At 29.0% G+C, this 19535-nt stretch overlaps 5 protein-coding genes across 5 annotated transcripts in view; 3 read left to right on the forward strand and 2 right to left on the reverse strand.

The window, feature by feature from the left end:
* Window positions 1–916: 916 nt before the first annotated feature.
* Window positions 917–1732, forward strand: Phum_PHUM440220 (GTP-binding protein YPT31/YPT8, putative; the record flags this gene model as incomplete). The annotated part of the gene is made up of 3 exons (XM_002429530.1): window positions 917–1096; window positions 1191–1435; window positions 1534–1732. 3 exons carry the CDS (start codon window positions 917–919, stop codon window positions 1730–1732), a joined length of 624 nt encoding a protein of 207 aa, XP_002429575.1.
* Window positions 1733–2842: 1110 nt separating this feature from the next.
* Window positions 2843–5746, reverse strand: Phum_PHUM440230 (uncharacterized protein; the record flags this gene model as incomplete). The annotated part of the gene is made up of 4 exons (XM_002429531.1): window positions 2843–3303; window positions 3555–3701; window positions 4443–5309; window positions 5587–5746. 4 exons carry the CDS (start codon window positions 5744–5746, stop codon window positions 2843–2845), a joined length of 1635 nt encoding a protein of 544 aa, XP_002429576.1.
* A 1178-nt stretch (window positions 5747–6924) lies between these two features.
* Phum_PHUM440240 (uncharacterized protein) lies at window positions 6925–8635 on the forward strand (the record flags this gene model as incomplete). Its single annotated transcript, XM_002429532.1, has 3 exons — window positions 6925–7545; window positions 7954–8205; window positions 8582–8635. The coding sequence occupies 3 exons, from the start codon at window positions 6925–6927 to the stop codon at window positions 8633–8635; spliced, it is 927 nt and encodes a 308-aa protein (XP_002429577.1).
* A 1999-nt stretch (window positions 8636–10634) lies between these two features.
* On the forward strand, window positions 10635–11262 carry Phum_PHUM440250 (uncharacterized protein; the record flags this gene model as incomplete). Its single annotated transcript, XM_002429533.1, has 2 exons — window positions 10635–10833; window positions 10922–11262. 2 exons carry the CDS (start codon window positions 10635–10637, stop codon window positions 11260–11262), a joined length of 540 nt encoding a protein of 179 aa, XP_002429578.1.
* Window positions 11263–14135: 2873 nt separating this feature from the next.
* Window positions 14136–19535, reverse strand: part of Phum_PHUM440260 (limbic system-associated membrane protein precursor, putative) — a gene marked incomplete at both ends in the record, with an annotated part of 32884 nt that continues 27484 nt past the window's right edge. The window contains 3 exons of the mRNA XM_002429534.1: window positions 14136–14251; window positions 14433–14477; window positions 16675–16900. Of these exons, the coding sequence (XP_002429579.1) occupies window positions 14136–14251; window positions 14433–14477; window positions 16675–16900 (387 nt within the window). The remainder of the gene's footprint in view (window positions 14252–14432; window positions 14478–16674; window positions 16901–19535) is intronic.

Here is a 19535-nt window from a genome sequence, read left to right on the forward strand (position 1 = left end):
ATAATAATTATTATAATTTTAATATTCAAATTAAAATATTTGCATTCAAACATACACACACACACACACACACATAATTCATCTTGTAAAATTTTTATTAATATAAGATATAATAATAATAATATTGATATTAATCAAGTTAAAAATTTCTTTTTTTGATAATAAATTTTAAAAAAAAACATATAAAGTTATTAAATTTATAACTTTTGAAAGTTAAATTTAGGCTCCAATCAATTTTTTTCCCATTTTATTTAATTAATGATGGCGGTTAATTAAGTTAAACACTTTATTGTTTTAAAACAAAAATTTGATACTCTTTATCAAATTTAATAATTATTGTTTTTGTTTTTTATTAAATTTTAAAAGAAATATAGGTAAAGAATAATAATATTGTGTTTCTTACGTTTATTGTTATTTAATTAACAAAAAACTTGTAATAAATGAAATTATTTACTAACACAAACAAATTCAAATTTTTAAACCGTTCGAAATAACGGTACGATGACGTAACATTTTAAAGTGGCAGAAGAAAAAAGTATTACTGCTATTACGTTCTTTTCTACTTTATGGTTCAGTAATTTATAAAAATGTTAGGATTTTAATATTATTTATACTAAATCAATTTCTTTTAAGTGTTTATCAAAGTTTTTCTTCTCTTCTTTTCTTTTCTATTTCTTTAATGAAAAAATATTATTTAATATCGTTTAAATATTATCCGTCATAGCATTTAACAAAATGTTTTCAAGGAGTAGAATACTGGACTCGAAATAACCTCTTAAATCCGTAATTATTAATAATTTTTCTTATTTTATTTCTTAATTATGAATTTTTAATTGCTAGATATGTACTTTTTTTAATTAAAGGTAAATGTTAAACGTAAGAAGAATTAAAGGATTCTTTTAATTACTAATTAAAAATGGCATCAGTCAAAATTCCCAAACAAAAAGTCATTCTTTGTGGTGAATTTGGTGTTGGTAAAAGTTCAATTTTTCGTCGATACGCAACGAACACATTTGTAACTGCCGTTGATAGAAAATCTACTCTAGGATTAGATCATTTTGATAAAACTTATGCGGTAGACGGAAGAGAAATAAAAGTAAATTTTTTAAAATTCAACCTAACGTAAACAATTCAAAAATCTATAATGTTATGATTAGTATTAAATGAATTAATAAAATTTGTTTTTCCAGTTGCAACTTTGGGATACAGGAGGAATGGAAAGAGTGGCTTCGATTACTTCCAGTTATTATAAATTTGCTGAAGCTGCTATATTAGTTTTCGCCTTAGATAATGCTTCTTCTTTTCACATACTGTCACAACATTTATTAGACATTGTAACATATGCAGAAAATGCTAAAATATTTCTTTGCGGTAATAAGTCTGATCTAATTAGTCCTGTACCTCAGATTAGCGATAACGATATCGAGAGTTTTTGGTAAGTTAAAATTATCAAAATAAAATTTAAAAAAAAAAAAATGAATTTTACTTATCGAATAATACTAACAGGTAATGTTTTCATTTTTATTTTTCCAGTGAACAATGTCATAATTTAATAAGTGGAGTGTATAAAACTTCATGTAAAACAGCAGAGGGAATAGATGAAATGTTTTCCGATATTGCACAACAACTTGTCGAAAGCAACAAATCTCGAATTGATTTGAAAAATTTAGATGCAGACTCGTTTAAAGTTACACCAATCGAAGATAATCCAGAACCTGCTTGCTTATGCTAGTTTTTTTTGCAAAACTTTAATTTAAACTAAAACTCCATTATTTAAAAAAATAGATATTTTTTTTTAGAGGTAAGTTTACATTTTATACTAAATCAATTTAATTTTTTTTAATTACGATAGATTATTAAAATTAGTGATGGAAAAAAAAAAATTAACTTTTTTAAAAAATACTACGAATAACACAGATTCCCAAAAAAAATAATTTTAAATAATTAATTTAAAATAATCAATAATAAACTTATTAATAAATAACAAAAAATTAATCGATGAATAATTATTAATTAATTTTAAATACGTAAAAATGAGTTAGTTTATTTTCACATCACCATTTTAAATTTTTTTATTTATTTATTTTTTTCATTATTTATTTATTTTGCTGTTTGTGTGTGTGTGTGTGGGGGGGGGGGCGAGTGTAAATTAATTTCTTTTCAGGTTGTTTTATTTTTTTTATTTGCCTTAACTTTCTTGCCACAAAAAAAAAAAAATTATATTAAAAATTAAAAGACATAATTTTACTAATTTTATAATAATTACATCAAATAATTTTTTTTATGTATAAATGATGAAATCGTAGAACGTTTTTTTTTTTTTTTTTTTATTGTTTTAATTATTATTTATTACGAGAGCTTTTCAAACGTATTACCGTGTTTTTAATTAAAAAAAAAAAATATTTATAAATTTTTATTTAAAAAAATTTGTAATTTATAATTTAAGTAATTATATAAATAAAATGCTTTGTTTGCCAAAGAATTTTTTTATTAAATATTATTATTATTAATATTATTATATTTAATAATTTAAATTTTTTTTCTTTTTGTGATATAAAAAAATATTGGATAAAGTAAATTTTATTATTATTATTATTATAATAGGAATTTAATAATTATGTTTGTTTAATTTTTTTTTTTGTTGTACCATCGTTTCACCAACGTTTTGATATTAATTAATATTTAAAATTAGTTTGAATAGGGTTTTTTTGGATTTCCGTTTCCGGAAACGTTTTCAATTAATGTTATATAATTATTATTTCACATAGAGTTTGTTATATTTTGTGCAAACATATATTTTTTATTTCGAAAAAAAAAATGGATAATTTATATGACATTGTCATCACGTTGGTCGTTCACAATATGAAGAAGGATTTATTTGGGTTGGATCGCAAGTTGCGTTGCAACACGTATCATCATCATCTACAACTTCCATATAATAATTCGGTCCTTCGCATTCTTCTTGCAGAAGAACATTCGAAGGAGTAAGAGGTTTACAAATAAACCTCTGCGGATTTTGCGGTGGAATGTTTTCGTTTGAAAATACGCACTCTCTCGGTTGAGCGCAACAACTTTCGGAATAAAATATTCTTTTAATTAAATTTTTTTTATTGCAACAACCGTATTCGCATGTGTACAAGAGACAGGGAATGAGACACACGCAGTTGGAGTATTTAAAGAGCCAATAAGCGTATACGAACCAAAGGAGACTAAAAAACAAAAGACACACGACGAATATGTGCCAAGCGGTTATCATGTGATCGGGTCCTATCCAACATTCGTATTTAGAATGTATTATCATATCTATAAAACAATTGGCATAAAATGGTAGATAACGGAAAAAATAAATCAAACCAATTATTAAATAGATAATTGTAAATAAAATTATAAATACTGCAAGACATTTAACGGAAATCGGTCGCCTTATTAACAACAGGGAAATCACAGCAACTGAAAACAAATACGAAATAATTTTTTTTAAAATACTTAATCCGATGATGATGATGATGATAATCGATGATGACGAAAACAAAATTAGTTAAATGACGTCTTACTTGCTATAGCAATAAAAATAAAATTAAATATCATAAACCAAGCGTTAATTTTTTTATCGTAATTTATGTAATCGGACGTTCCGACCAATATGAGTCCCACTAATCCATGTATTGCAGAATGAAGGGCTATAAATCGAATTAAAGATACTATATAAAACATTTAACGGAATTTTATGTTTCTTTAATAATAATAATATTAATAATTCGTTTATATAATAATGATAAACAAACATATTTCGTAGAAATATTCGATTAATAAATACGTTGAAAACATTTTTATTTGTTTACAATCGTGGGTTAGTCATTTAACGATAGCAAAATCGGGAATTTCAACCGCCGCAAAACCGTTTCACCCCCGCCTTGGTGACGTCATTATAATTTTAAATTAACGGAAATTTAACGTGAAATCGTACGTTATAATTATTCGATATCATTTTTGGAAGGTTTTTATTTTTTTAACGACGAAATCGAATTGAAAAATTCGTTAAATGTTGTAATAAAATACGTAATAATATGAATAAAAACTTGAAATAAATAAATTTTACCCAACGCGATTGATATCGTCGATTATAATCAAATATGGCGAACCTGGTTTCTTATCTAATGATATGTAATACTAAATTATATTTTGATAATATATTAACCGAAGAAAATATATATCACTTATATTATTATTTATATATGTATATTTTAAAATGAAAAATACATTTGTTAGAAGTAAGTTTTCTTTTTCTGCCATATAAATATTCTGTTAAAAGTTTCAACGATCGGTCACGTAATTCGTAATGATTATAAATAGAAAAAAAGAAAAAATTTCGTTGTATTATTATTATTATTATTTATTTTTTAAAATTTATTTTTTAGAAAAACTTAAAACAAACCTTTTACATTTCTTTTCATCTTTTTTATTTCCACATACTCCGGTTGTAGTGGTAGCGCACGGAGGCTTGGAAGGTGCCGACGTACACGGAGTACGAGTTTGTACTCCGGCACGAGTGGATTGACAAGGTGTTGTCGGGCAATACGTCGGAAAGTATCCAGGCGGCGGAGGAGGAGGTGGAGGTGGCGGATTCGTTGTCATACCAGATCTATAACAAGATGGTGGACAGACAGTATAATCGGCTTCCATAGGAGGCGGAGGAGGAGGAGGAGGAGGTGGCGGCGGCGGTGGTGGTGGCATCTGCATCTGTTGCGGCGGAGGATTTTGTAAGGGTCGCAAACAAGCCGGCGGACAAGGCTGCTGAGGATACTCAGCTTCCATGGGAGGAGGCTGACAACATTTGGGTTTTGGCGGAGGCGGTGGCTCAGGTGGAGGACAAGCGGACAAATTTACCGGTGGCGCAGGACAACATCTTCCCCGACTTAAAAACTTAGCAATGGGTCCTTTTTTCTTTTTGCAAAGCGATGGAGTTGGATCGCAAACGTTTTCGCACGCGTAAGACGGACAGGGTACGAGACAAACGCATTTTGCATTCTTATATAAAAGCGTTGCAAAACATATCCAAAGGAGGAAAAATATTAAGAGAAGACAAGTTATTATGTGCCATATGGTAAAATTACTCTCAGGTCCGACCCAACATCTCATTCTAAAATAAAAGAAAATTTTATCCAGCCAAGAATTGGCATAAAAGTGCATGTAATGACCCAAATATAAAATCCCGGCTGCAAATCCTATCAATGCATTTATAACAAACAAAAGTGCTGCCAGACGTACGTATTTTGGATCTCTTGTTTTCAGCGTAAATATTAAAAGAACTAAAACAAACGGGAAAAAAAATTTTTTAATTATTTTCCAATACAACAATCGTATTCCGATTCAACAAAATATGTAATATGTTTAATAAAACAACAACAACAACCAAACCTTTTTGTTTTGTTTCACATATTCTCTCATTTAAACAATATTTAAAATTTTTTTTTTTTTGATTTTATTATATAAATAACGTCATCATTTTTTTTCCCACCACGTAATGACGGACTATATTTATACGAGTACTGATAACGTTATCAATAAACAAAGAAACAAACTCACCTCCGAGTATGTATAACATGACGTGTGGTATAATAAATAAAGTATTAAGAAAACTAGAATGATTTGCATATAATGATGTGGATACAAATGCGATCCCTATCGTTCCTTGCATGAATGCAATTATGACAAGAATCCATACCAATCGTACGACAAACAACATTTCATTCGTTTATTTTATTTATTTACTTATAAAATTTTTATTATTTTTATTTTTTAAAAAAAAAAATTATAGGATCACGTGAAAAAATTCATAATAATAAATAATAATAATAAATCAAAAAATTAATAAAATACGTGTATAAAAAATAAATAATATAAAATTATATACATGTATAAAAAAAAAAAAAAAAAAAAATATTAAAAATTTTTTTCCCCTTTTGTTTGTATACACGTTTGTAGAAACATATTTAAAAACAACTGACGGGTAAATTTTTTTTGTCGCCTTGCAAATGCCTCCTTTATAAATCGAAATGCGTGTAAACCTTTGTTACATAAGTTTTTGAGAAAGAAATTTTCTTTTTTTCCATGAAATTTAAAAGGAAATTTTTCCAGAGGATTTTTAAACGTTTTTAGTGATAACTTCCAGGAAAATCACGTTCGATACAAATTTGAAATGCGATAAAAAAATTTTTTTTTTCTAAATTAACAAACATTAATAATAATAAATGATATCAATGTTAATAATAATTATAATAATTTTATTTTTCCACAGGAGAAGAAAAAAAAAGAAAAAAATTTTTTTAAAAAAGTAAGTTTTTAGTTCCATGCTTTCTACCAATCGTGTCATTAAAAAAAAAAAATGAATGAATATAATTTCCCTGTTAAGTATTTACACAAAACAATCATGTTTGTTTATTATTCAAATTTTCAATTTGATAACGTTTAGATTCGCACACAAACACAATGTCTTTGTATATTTTTTATGTGTTAACTAAAAAATTTTTTAAATAACCGTGAAACAAAACAATTAAAATGCAAATTTTAGGAAAAGTGGTCGCAATCGGAATCGTTCATGCAATTATACATGTACTTGTAGGAATATTTTTTATAAAAACCTCCTATTATGTTAATTATTCAGCTAAAATCAATAACCTTTTTGTTTTTGCACATATTGCTATTTTAGCGGCTGCAAGTATGTTTTATTATTTATTTTATTTATGTAAAACATTAATTGTCGTTAAAGATGTGTGTGTGTGTGTGTGTGTGTGTGGGTATCACTTTGTAATGATTAAATTTAAACAACATCAAAGTGTTGTGTACAAATTAAAAAATTATTTTATTTATGTTAAAATCACATTATCATAAGAAATTATTATTTATTTGATTACAGTGTTTAGCATGTGCGGAATCCTGTGGAGAAATCCCGGATGCGTACGTTTATTTGCCATCATATGGGCAGTTGTAATAATTGGATATTTTGGAATTGGATTTTGGTATTTTTGTCGATACATGCGTTTTCATGCAAATTCAATATTGGACGGATTTTTTTTTTATTCAAACAATTATTGTTTTGTTGGACCGGATGCTATTTTAACAATTTGGCACATACTTACTCTCGCATTGATTATTTTAAATTTATTAATGCTTTTTTACGTTGCTTATCTCCTTAAATATGCGCACTGCGTTTGTTTTATTCCTTGCAGTCCGAATCCTTGTTTGAAACCACCTCGTCCATCGACTCCGAATTGTTGTAAAAAGAAACCGTGGATCAAAAGATTTTTAGAGCCTTCCCAATGTTGTCCACCTACTAAAATGATTCCTCAGTGTCCGCCACCTTGTCCTCAAAAACCCTGTCCCGTTCCGTGTCCGAGAATCAATGTGGAATTCATTCCGATTCCGGGTTCTCAAAAACTTGCTTGCCCCGATAGATCGGACCCGAATCGTCAATTGCCTATGGGTCAGCAACCTCCACAAACTCAATCTCAACCCCAATTACAAACGCAGCCGTATCAAACCCAAGTGCAAACGAATCCTCAATATCAAACTCAACCCCAATATCAAAACCAATCTCAAACCCAATTACAATCCCAATCGCAATCACAACTTCAATATCAAACCCGTCCCCAAACGCAACCGCAATATCAATCCCAAACGCAACCCCAATATCAGACCCAGGCACAACCCCAATATCAGACCCAGGCACAACCCCAATATCAGACTCAGACACAACCCCAATATCAGACCCAAACGCAACCTCAATATCAGACCCAAACGCAACCCCAATATCAGACCCAAACGCAACCTCAATACCAAACCCAAACGCAACCTCAATATCAGACCCAGTCACAATACAATACCCAATATCAATCTCAAACACAGCCTCAATATCAGTCCCAATCGCAAACTCAAATTCAATATCAACCCCAGGGCCAATGTCAGCAGCAGCAGGTTACAAAATGTTGTTCTCAGCAAAAAACAGTGAGCACCCCTTATAATCCAAACGACGGTTATTGCGGCACCTGCTCACCTCAAGATGTATGTTCAAAACCACCTTCCAACTTACCTCCCTGTTCGCCTCCTGGTCCAACTTCTTGCTCAGTTCCTTGTTCTTCTGTTAGTCAACCTTCCGATCGACAATATATACAACAAACTACAACAAACAAAGGAAAGAAAAAAAAAGTTGTACTAACTTTAGGTTCAAAATTTTGTAACAAGTTATGAATAATAATAATTATTATTATTATTTGTAACATTAAATTGCATGATATTCATGTGTGTTAGCACGTAAGAAATATACAAGGAGACAAAATCAAAAAAATACAAACGTATATTTTACATACGGCTGAAATAAATAATTATTATTATTATTATTTTTTAAAAAAAATTTTAAGTGAAAAAAAAAAATTATTTATTTATTTTTATTTATTTTATATACAATTTTTTTATATAATTTTTATTTGTATATTTATTTTTTGTTTAAAATAAAAAATAATAATAATAATAAATTCTACAATGTTTTATGTTTTTTTTTTTTTTTTTTTTCAATTTGTTTCAGATTCCTGTAAAAAAAAAAATATGGGAGAAAAATCATTTGGCCGTGATTTTGTGATTTCAAAAAAAAAAAAAAAAAATTTTCAAACGAAAATTTCGCACGTTAAATAATAATAATAATAATAATAATTTTTTTTTGTAGAATCTATAAAATTTATAGCCTTTTACAGCAAATAAATATATTATTTTTTGTGTCAATAATAATAATAATTAGAATTAAATAAGTTGGCATGCGCGTTTACGTCATGTATTCTTATTTAAATTAATTTTAATAATTTTATTTTACAATTTAGTTATAAGTTATAATTATCCAAAAGTTTGGAAATTTAGTCTACTTTATTCTAATATAATTAGTTTTTTTATTATTTATTATTTATTTTACTCTTTAAATTCTTGGATCTTATGTTTTTCTAATACATCAGAGCAAATTTTTCGATATTATCACTGTAAAATTATGATTTTAAGCGAGAATCCACTGTTTACATTTATTTCAAGCGGGAAGTCAATGTTTATATTTTATTCAAGCGGGAATCCAATGTTGCATTTTATTTTACTCTATACCTCTTTGGATATTATGTTTTTCTGATACATCAGAGCAAATTTTTCGATATTTTTAGTGAAAAATGACCTTTTTAGGCGGGAATCCACTGTTTACATTTTATTTTTGCGGGAACCCAATGTTCACATTTTATTTCAAGCGGGAATTCAATGTTAACATTTTATTTTACTTTATACCTCCTTGAATCTTATGTTTTTCTAATACATCAGAGCAAATTTTTCGATATTATCACTGTAAAATTATGATTTTAAGCGAGAATCCACTGTTTACATTTATTTCAAGCGGGAAGTCAATGTTTACATTTTATTCAAGCGGGAATCCAATGTTGCATTTTATTTTACTCTATACCTCCTTCGATATTATGTTTTTCTGATACATCAGAGCAAATTTTTCGATATTTTTAGTGAAAAATGACCTTTTTAGGCGGGAATCCACTGTTTACATTTTATTTTTGCGGGAACCCAATGTTCACATTTTATTTCAAGCGGGAATTCAATGTTAACATTTTATTTTACTTTATACCTCCTTGAATCTTATGTTTTTCTAATACATCAGAGCAAATTTTTCGATATTATCACTGTAAAATTATGATTTTAAGCGAGAATCCACTGTTTACATTTATTTCAAGCGGGAAGTCAATGTTTACATTTTATTCAAGCGGGAATCCAATGTTGCATTTTATTTTACTCTATACCTCCTTCGATATTATGTTTTTCTGATACATCAGAGCAAATTTTTCGATATTTTTAGTGAAAAATGACCTTTTTAGGCGGGAATCCACTGTTTACATTTTATTTTTGCGGGAACCCAATGTTCACATTTTATTTCAAGCGGGAATTCAATGTTAACATTTTATTTTACTTTATACCTCCTTGAATCTTATGTTTTTCTAATACATCAGAGCAAATTTTTCGATATTTTTATAGTAAAATTTCAATTAAGATTAGAAAAATTTAACTGCGTTTAGATCACTTAAGTTCATCGGTCCAAAATTGTAATTTGTATACTGTGCATAAATTAAGGATGAAACGCATGAGGGAAAATTATGAAATGGGAAAATAGTAGCAAAATTAAGTATTGAAATAGTTCTTGAGGAAAAAGTTTTATGATGTCTGATTCATAATTGTAATAGAGCGAAATGAGAACAAGATAAAGACAGAACCAAAACAAATCTTTTTCTATTGTTGACCTGAGTAAGCTTTTGACAAGATTGTGAATATCAATTTTCCTCTTCCTGGCCAATCCACAGATGTCAGTCGCTAAAGCCCAGATAACTCGTTTCCAGCACATAAGCACATCCAGGAGTTTTAGTTGGGTAGTGGCTTCGGCTGAGCCCCACACTCCTCCTACTACCGGGCGGGGAGATTTCTTTGGGTTAACAAAAAAAAAAAAAAACGCGGGAGAAAAAAAGCCTTCTCGACAGTGCGATAGGGCGTCGCATACTTACACGTAATAAAAATCGCGGAGGTTTTGATATTTAAAAAATTAAACGTTACAAATGGCGATACTCAAATATGACGAATATTGTTGTTGTAAACTATTACCCATTTTATTTGGAACGTATTTAATTGCGTTGCATTGTTTTCTTCATGGCATTTACGGAGCTTGTTTGGTCAAGAGTTCGTTTTATAAAAGGTCGAGCGAAACAATTAATTTAATAGCCGCAATTTCGAGTCTTCTTTACGTTCCAGCAGGACGTGAGTATCAAAATCATTCTATCGATATCCAAAACATACAATTCACAGTTGTAATTTGTGTTATTATTGTTTTTTCGTTTCATTTCAGTTTGTATTTTTTGGACGGCTTTATATAAAAGTCATAAAGTGTCATTTATATGCGGATGGCTTGTATTAATAATAAGCATTTTTAGCACACTATCATTTTTAATATATTTTTTTCGTTATATTTATTTCGAAGCAAATTCATTACTTGATTCGATATTATTTTGGACTTCGAGCGATCAATGGGTCGATCACAGAGAACTTCCATTTACCTTTTGGCATTTGTTAACCATTTTATACGTAATTGTTAATTCATTAGGATTCTATTATTCTTTCATGTTGTACAAAGCTGCTAAAATATTTAAAGCTGAAAAACAAGACATAGATTTAGATTTTATTCAGTGAATCCAACTGATACATATGTATATGTATACATAAATATACGATCACTTGTAAAAAAAATAAAAATTATATTTATAATATCCTACGGATGATGGACTATTTTTGATAGAAATTTTAAATAAAATTTATTAATAAATAATTTATAAAAAGCATAGTCACAGAAGTCTTTATTTATTTATTTTGAAAATAATTTTTTTTTTTTTATTTAAATTTTTAGTCATACAAACAAATATTTATTTAATTTTATACAGTGGCTTATTTATTACGCTCCTGTATAAAATTTCACAATAAGAAAACATTTAAAAAAAAAAAAAATCTACAAGAATACTTTTTTTATTTTTTCATTTTGTAAAATTTATTTATTTATTTTTATACATTATATAAAAGTCTTTGATTGCGAAGAAAAAAGGCGCTCGCTACGCCACTGTTTTTTTTATTTTTTTTTAATAAGCATTAATTTTTTCTAAATAAAAAAAGATATGTACGCATTTAACGGGGGGGGGGGGGAGGAAATTTTCAACACAAGAAAAAGCTAATCAGATAAAGAGAGAGAGAAAGAGTGAAAAAAAAATTTTGTTTTTTTATATATTATTAACTTATTAAAATTTTTACATCTTTCATAATTATTATTACTATTTTTTCAGTCCATTATATTTTAAGTACTTATTAAAATAATATCGAATAATTAATTTCGGGTTGTTAATAATAATAATAATAATAATAATAATAATTAATGCTTAATAACATTATTAAAATAAAAAAAAATTTTCTTTTTTTTCCATTAATACGCGACGTAAAGTCTTTTAAAAAAAAAGAGGTTCAAGTTGGTGAGCTTAATTTATTATTTTTTACTAATTAACGGTTATTGATTTTATTTTATTTTACTCTTACTTTTTAATGTATTTTTTCAATCGAAAACAAAAAAAAAAATGTACGCAGCAATTTTACGCCTGTGTTAAAAAAATAAATAAATAAATTTTAATTTTTTTTTTTACCCGTGTTCATATACAAATTCGTATGATTTTATATATATAATATTGAGAAAAAAAATTATAACAATAAAATTAATTCCAAAGCTTTCCACTTCCGTTAAAAGCGGTAGCACTTGTCACATAAAATTTTATTACTCTATGACAAAATGATAAATGTAAACAATAATTTTTTTTTTTTTTTAAAAACATTTAAAAATCCTTTTAAAATTTAAAAAAAAAAAAAAAAATTATTTTATCATCATTATCATCATTATTATTATTATCGTTATTGCTTTTTCTTATTGATAAAAATAAAGAAAAGAAAAGAAAATAGTTTTTCTTTGTTAATAATTTATTAATTACAGAAATAAAATTTAACAAAAAAAATCTTTACTCTCGCAATAGACAATCAATAAGTTATTATTATTATTAGTATTATTATTATCATTATTTAATAATTTAATTTTTAAACTATTTATTTATAATAGTCTAAATTTAAAAAAAAATAAATAAATAAATTTTTTGGTAAATTATTATAATTATTATTAAAATTATACATTTAGAATTATTAAAAAAATAAATTAGAGAGAGAGAGAAAGACAGAGACACAAAAACGTTTAATGATAATAATAATAATAGTAAGAAAAATCATTCATTATTAATTTTTTTTTTTTTTTTTTTTGACTTTCAATTATTAATTGGCACCACACACAAAATTTTTTTGCTTTTGTTACGTATATAATAGAACGTGTTATAAAAAAAAAAAAAAAAAATTTTCTCATCAGTCGATATTGATAATTTTAATGACGTCATCGTCATCATCATCATTATTATCGCAATGAATCGAACGAGTACCTGTAATAAAAAAATTTCTTGATATTAAATTAAAAAAAACAAAACATTTTTTAGTGTAAAAAAAAAAAACAAAAAAATAAAATACCTGAAATGTTTTGTTGTTGTTGTTCGGTAAAATCGTTTCCGTTTTTTCGATTTTTAATTTCAATTTCCTGTTGGTAAAAAAATAAACAAAAAAAACATTGATAATAAATATAATTTTTTTTTTACAAAACATTTTGATTAAAAAAAAAAATAAAAATTCGAACCTGATAAACAAACAAGTATGATTGTCTTCGCCAATGAACCTCCTCTTCTTCCTCATCAACCTCCTATTACTTCTATTAATTTTGTTTGTTGTTGACACCACGTTCACTTTTTTTTTTTTTTTTATATTCACGTCGTACGAAATCGATAAAAAAAATTTTTTTTTCTTTTTTTCCTTTTTTTATTATACAAAAACATTTAAAATTATTATTAGGAAAAGTCATAAACTACTTTTACGTACACGTACACGCACACGCACACACGCACACGAGGTAAAGTCTTTAAAAAAAAATTTCACTTTTTTATAAGAAAAAATTTACACTCATATATATATATATATATATATATATATATATATATATATATTTATACAATATGAAAAAAAAAATGTTTTTGTTTGTTTGTTTGTTCACAACATCACGATATTAAAAAAGTCAATAGAAAAAAAAATGATAATAATAATTCGAAAATACGTCACTTATACACAAAGGCAACGTTCACAAACCGTTCGGTAGGTATTATTATTAATATTGTTATTTATAAGAAATGGATAGTAAAGAAAAAATATACACACGTAAATATATATATATAAATCAAATTTTTTTGTTTGTTTACAAGTTTCAACAGCGTGTACGACAAATACACGCACTCACGCACGAAGACACACACACGCACACGCATAAACATTTACCGGTTTTATGAAAAAATATAATTTTTAATATTAAAATTTCATTTATTATTATTATCATTACGTTTTTGGCTTTTTTTCCCCCGGGATTTAAAATCACAATTTTTTTATTTGTCTTATCGCGTTAATATTGATAATAATATTGATGATAAGAGTACGAAAATATTGATAAGAGTTTTTTTCCTTCCAGAATTATAAGATGCTGTCATGCTCAAATCGCGTATATCCAATTCTGAAACAAACAATCAACAAAAAAAATTAATTAAGTAACAAACGGGGTTATTTTTTTAATTTTTTTTTCGTTCGTTTGTTTGTTTGTTTATTTCTCTTACGGTTCGGCAAAAAATTAAAACTCCGAATGTTAATTCGCATGCAAAATAAAACAAAAAAAAAAAAAATAATGATGAACTAACCGTTAAAATTAGGCGAATTCAAATCTTCTGAACGTTCAGAAAACTCTGTGTGAGAGAAAGAAAAAAAAATAAAAAATGATAAAAAAAATGATAATGATAATGATAAAATGATAAAATTAAAAAAATAATTTTAATATATAGGAATCATGCAAAAATATTTTCTTTTTTATACGAATAATAAAATAAAAAATAAACGATTCGTTGTTATTATTATTATTATTATTATTATTATTATTCTACACAATATACACCGATCAAGCTCACGAATTAACGTAATCTATATTAAATTATATATATAAATACTAAATTATATATATATAAAAAAAAAATTTTTTTTTTTTAACATGCAACAAAGCAATTAAAAATAATTTTTTTCCCTCCATCCTCCTTTTTTATTATTTTCTTTTAATTTTGCAAAAAAAAAAAAAAAGAATTGGGGGAGGAGTGGGGGAAGGGGGGCCCGGGAGTTAGTGGCGTGCTCCTATAATCCAGCTACTTGGAGGACGAGTGCAGCGGATGACTCTGATCGTGTAATTCGGATCCTACTTGTTGCACATTCTTTTAAAACGGTCGACGGGACACCTGACCCAGTGTTTCCGCCGGCCAACAGGGTATTTAGGGACTTGTTCCCGATGCGCGGAGGTTGAGAACCATTTTCCCCGATCGCAGACGAAGAGTCAGACCTGTACCTTACCAACCTTCCGGGGAGAAAAAGAGTGTGGGACCCGGAACTTTTCTTTCAGGGTTCATCATCCTGCTCCGGGAAAAGGGGGTGCGAGTGGAGGGACGACGGGGAGATCTTCTTGCGTGGGATGAACGAGACATTCTTCTCGCGGGGGGTCGACTCGTCTCCGGAAACTCGTCATCCTCGGGAGTGGTTCGCATGCTTAAGGACGGTGCGTGCGATTCATTCCAACGGCAGAAGGAAGATGCGAACGAAGATGAAGATCGGAACGACGACAGATCCGACGATTACGACGACGTCGGTGTCCGGTTGGATTCTCGCACTTCGGACTGCAAAAGTCAATTGGACGGCGGCAGGGGCAAAACGCGAACGGACTGTGGGGGATGTTTCGTCGGCCTGGCAAACTCGGAACTTCTCACCGCCTCCGGAAGCTCACTTCGGCTCTGCGGAGGAGGCGGAAACGACGTGGCAGGTCTGAACCGTCTCCCGAGGCACGAGGGAGGAAAGAATTCGTCCCGGTACTCCGAGTCGGGCTCCGGATCTCTTTCTCAATTACGTCGGGAGGAGATTCGTCCCGGCTTCGGTGCGTCGGCGTTCTTCGCGACGGTTGAAGCCTGTAAACTTTCGGTCGTCGCGGGGTCGTCGGGGGGGAACGGGAATTAATGTTTCTGATTTTCAGGTTCATGTCTTTGATCTTTCTCCCATCGTGGTAGCAGTGGCAGGGGCGCACAGGTGAAGGAATCGGGTGGGCCGGTCGGCAGTAGCGAACCCGTCCGGGTCGTTCGGTTCCGGAAGCTCGCGTCTCCTGCGGCGGAGGCGGGAACGACGTGGCAGGTCGTGAACGTCTTCGCAAAAATGAGGTTGAGGGCGCGCGGCGGGCGCGAACCCGCCGTCGTCGGGCGATCTTTCTTCTCGAGGGTCGGCGACCCCGGTCGACTCCTCTTCTATCCCCCTTTCTATTCCCCACACCGATAGGGAGGATGCGATCAAATAACTCTTTACTTTAATCTTTTTACCCCTTTTCAAGTGACGTGGTAAGTCTCAATCCTCAGCCCCAATCGCATCCTCAGGAAACAGGCGCGATTCCCGTCCAATTCCTCACAGCGAGGGACCGGAGGACACTCCCGAAAGGGACTGCCGAACGTCCCGGGAGGTGCGTTCTCATCTTCGAGGCGGAGATGAAACGGAGATTAGGGCGGACCTCCCCAAATGCAATCATGTGGAACGGCTAACGTTCTGACATACCGGAGAGGGGAGACTGAAATGTAGGTTATACTTCCACGAGCGTCTCCCCCCCCCTTTCCATACAGGTCACGCTTTAGCGACATGCCCAGGAGTTTTAGTGGGTAGGGGTCCCCGTGTAGGCTTTCTTTCGATTCCAAACCGACCCCCACACTCCCTCTGTAGCAGGAGGGGTTGTGCGTAACTCGCATGGGTCAACAAAAAAAAAGGGGGTGTGGGAAAGCGGCGTGCACGCACAAACGAACGCCGTAGTAATAATATTATTATTATTAACAATAATAATAGTAATGATGATAATAATTTTTTTATTCTCACCTGATCCTCTCGTTGAAAAATGAAATTGTTCGGATAATTCGTTCCAACCGAATCTATTACGTGCTCGAACTCTTGCTTCGTATTGACTTCCGGGTTCTAAACCTCTTATTACGTAAGACATTTGCTGTGTGAATAATTCGCTTGGAATTGCTGGAAGTATGACGTCACTCCAGTCGCCTCGTCCTAATTGATTAGACGTTTCGTTTTCTTGAAACGTCGATGGGTACTGAAATTATAAAATTTTGATTTTTTTTTTAAACTAAAGATAAAAAAAATCCGTTGTAGAGCTGTAACGGAATTTTGATATTATTATTATTATTATATCATGAAAATTTCTTTCTACACAATCTGCGTCTGGAAAATTCTAATCCCACGTTCAAAACTTAATATTTATTACCGAAAGAATTAAGTTAAATTTATCAAAACCGTTCCAGATGCCAAATATATATATATAAATATAACGAATGTTTCGATATTGCAAAACTAAAACTTACTCAACTAAATCCGACTAAAACTAAAACTAAAAAAAAAACTATAATAACTACAAACGGTCATTAAATTTATAAAAAAAAAAACAATAATAATAATAATGATAATAAATCTATTTTGACGATATCAAAAAAAAAAAAAAAGAAAAAAAAGAAATTTATTGATCCGATTAAGTTAAAAATTTATTTATTTATTTTTATTTTTTTTGTTTTTTACGGTTGTTGTTGTTGTTGTTGGTTGTTGGTTGTTTTTTAAGCTCTTAAAATAAATAAAATAAAATATATAAATAAAAAATAAAAAAATAAAAAAAAATATATATATAAAGTCTCGAAAAAAAAAAATTAAAACTAAAGATAAAAATAATTAACTGGAAAATTCCAGTAAATTTATTATTATTATTATTATTATTTTCTTTTTCGAGACTTTTAAAATTTGATCGTCATTTTATACATTTATATCAAAAAAAAAAAAGAAGAAATTATGGCGATAACAAAAAAAAAAAAAGGAAACGAAAAAAAAAGATAAAAAAAAAATTTTCCAGACTCCAAAAAAAAAAAAAAAATTATTTGAGTTTAAACAAAAAAAAAAAAAAAGGTAAAGATAAAGAAAAAGAAAAGGAAAAAGAAAAAAGGAAAAGGGTTAAAAATAGTAAAAAAAAAAAAAAAAACAAATTTTGGAAAAAACGAGAGAGAGAGAGAGAAAAAAAAGGCTGGAAATTTTTTTAAAAAAAATCTTGTAGTAGTTGTAACAAGAGTAGAAACTGGAGAAACTGGAGAAAAACCTTTTTTTTTTGTTATGTTTCCTAATCTTTTTTACACGGCCTATAAAAACACGAAAGGAAAAAAAAAATTTTTTTTTCTTCTGCTTCTTTTATTTTCTTTTGTTTATTTAATCGTAAAAGAAAAAAAGAAAACAAAAATTACTTTGCTGTCGTCGGAATAATATTTAAAACCTAACAGCACGTTTTTCCCCTTCTCCTTCACTCCTCTCCTCTCCCCTTTTTCTTCCCTTTTTTTTTTCTTAAAACCTTTTTTTGTTTTTGGTCAAAAAAAAAATTAGCCGGAGTCTAATTGATTGATGTAAGTTTTTTTTGTGTGTGTTTCATTTCCGGTAAATTTTTTTTTAAACTCGAAAATTTCGTTTTTATTGTCTTTCTAAAAAGGTTTTTAATTTTTACACGACAGGAAAGGGAAGGAGATTTAACATTTTGGAATTCCCGAATGCGAAATGCCTCCTGTTTTTTTTTTTTTTTTTTTTCTTCTATGCGGATAGTTTATCTTCTTCACCGTTTGTTGTTTCACTTTCCTTTTGGGAATTTTCTTTCTTTTTTTTTTTTTAACTTTTTTTAAAGTTAACAAAAAAAAAAAAAAACAGTAAAAAATTTTTCTTTTTTTTTTCTAACTTTTTTTTTTTTAAATGGACGAATCGAATAGGAGAAAGAATCAGAGAAAGGAAGAGAGAGAGAGGGGGGGGAAGGAAAAAAAGATGGAAAAATATTTCCCTTTCGGGAAATCCAGGGTCCGACTACAACAACTACAACAACAGCAGCAACAGCAAAAAAAAAACAAATAAATTCGTTCAAGATTTTAAAATCAAAAAAAAAAAAAAACTTTTGGAAAATTTTTTTTTTCTTCTTTCTTTCTTTCTCTTCTGTTACATGAAAAAATTGTAGTTTAAAGTTTTTAGTATATTTATTAAATATTATTTCAACTACTTTTTAATGACGTTACTCAAACACTACAATAGTAGATATAATAGTAGACAATAACCACAAAAAAAAAAGAAAATTTTCGTTTCCGGTAACGTTTGAGGTACGGTTAAGCGTGGGAGTAAATTTAAAAAAAAAAAAAATTTCGCATCGATACTCACTGGAATCAATGACGTACACGTACGTACGTATGCACGTACGCACGTGCACGCACAGGGAAAAATAAACTCGATGGAAATGGAGAAAAAAAAAAAATTTCTTTTTTTCGTTTTCTTATTACGTTTTTCTTTTTTCCTATTTTTTTTCCTCTTATTTTTCACTGTCATTTTTGTATATTTTTCTGTCTTTTACAATTTCAAATTCCTATCGTGACAAGAAAAAAAGTTTTGTTTTGTTTCTCTCTATCTCTCTCTCTCTCTCCTTTTTTTTCCTTTTTTTATTCAAAATGATTTCATTCACTTTAAAACTTCAAGAAAACAAAAAAAAAAAAAAGACAAAAAATTGAAAAAAAAAAACAAAAAAATTTATTTTTTAAGTAATTTGATGTGGCAACGAAAAAAAAAGCAGAAGAAATTGTCGCCGTTTTTCAACTTTATGAACGTATAAATTTTAATAAAAAAAAGTAGGAGAAAAAGAAAAGACATGAAACCAGATTTTTTTTTTT

This window comes from Pediculus humanus, genomic scaffold (assembly GCF_000006295.1).
Source record: "Pediculus humanus corporis 1103172108210 genomic scaffold, whole genome shotgun sequence".
In the NCBI taxonomy this organism is placed as follows: domain Eukaryota; kingdom Metazoa; phylum Arthropoda; class Insecta; order Psocodea; family Pediculidae; genus Pediculus; species Pediculus humanus.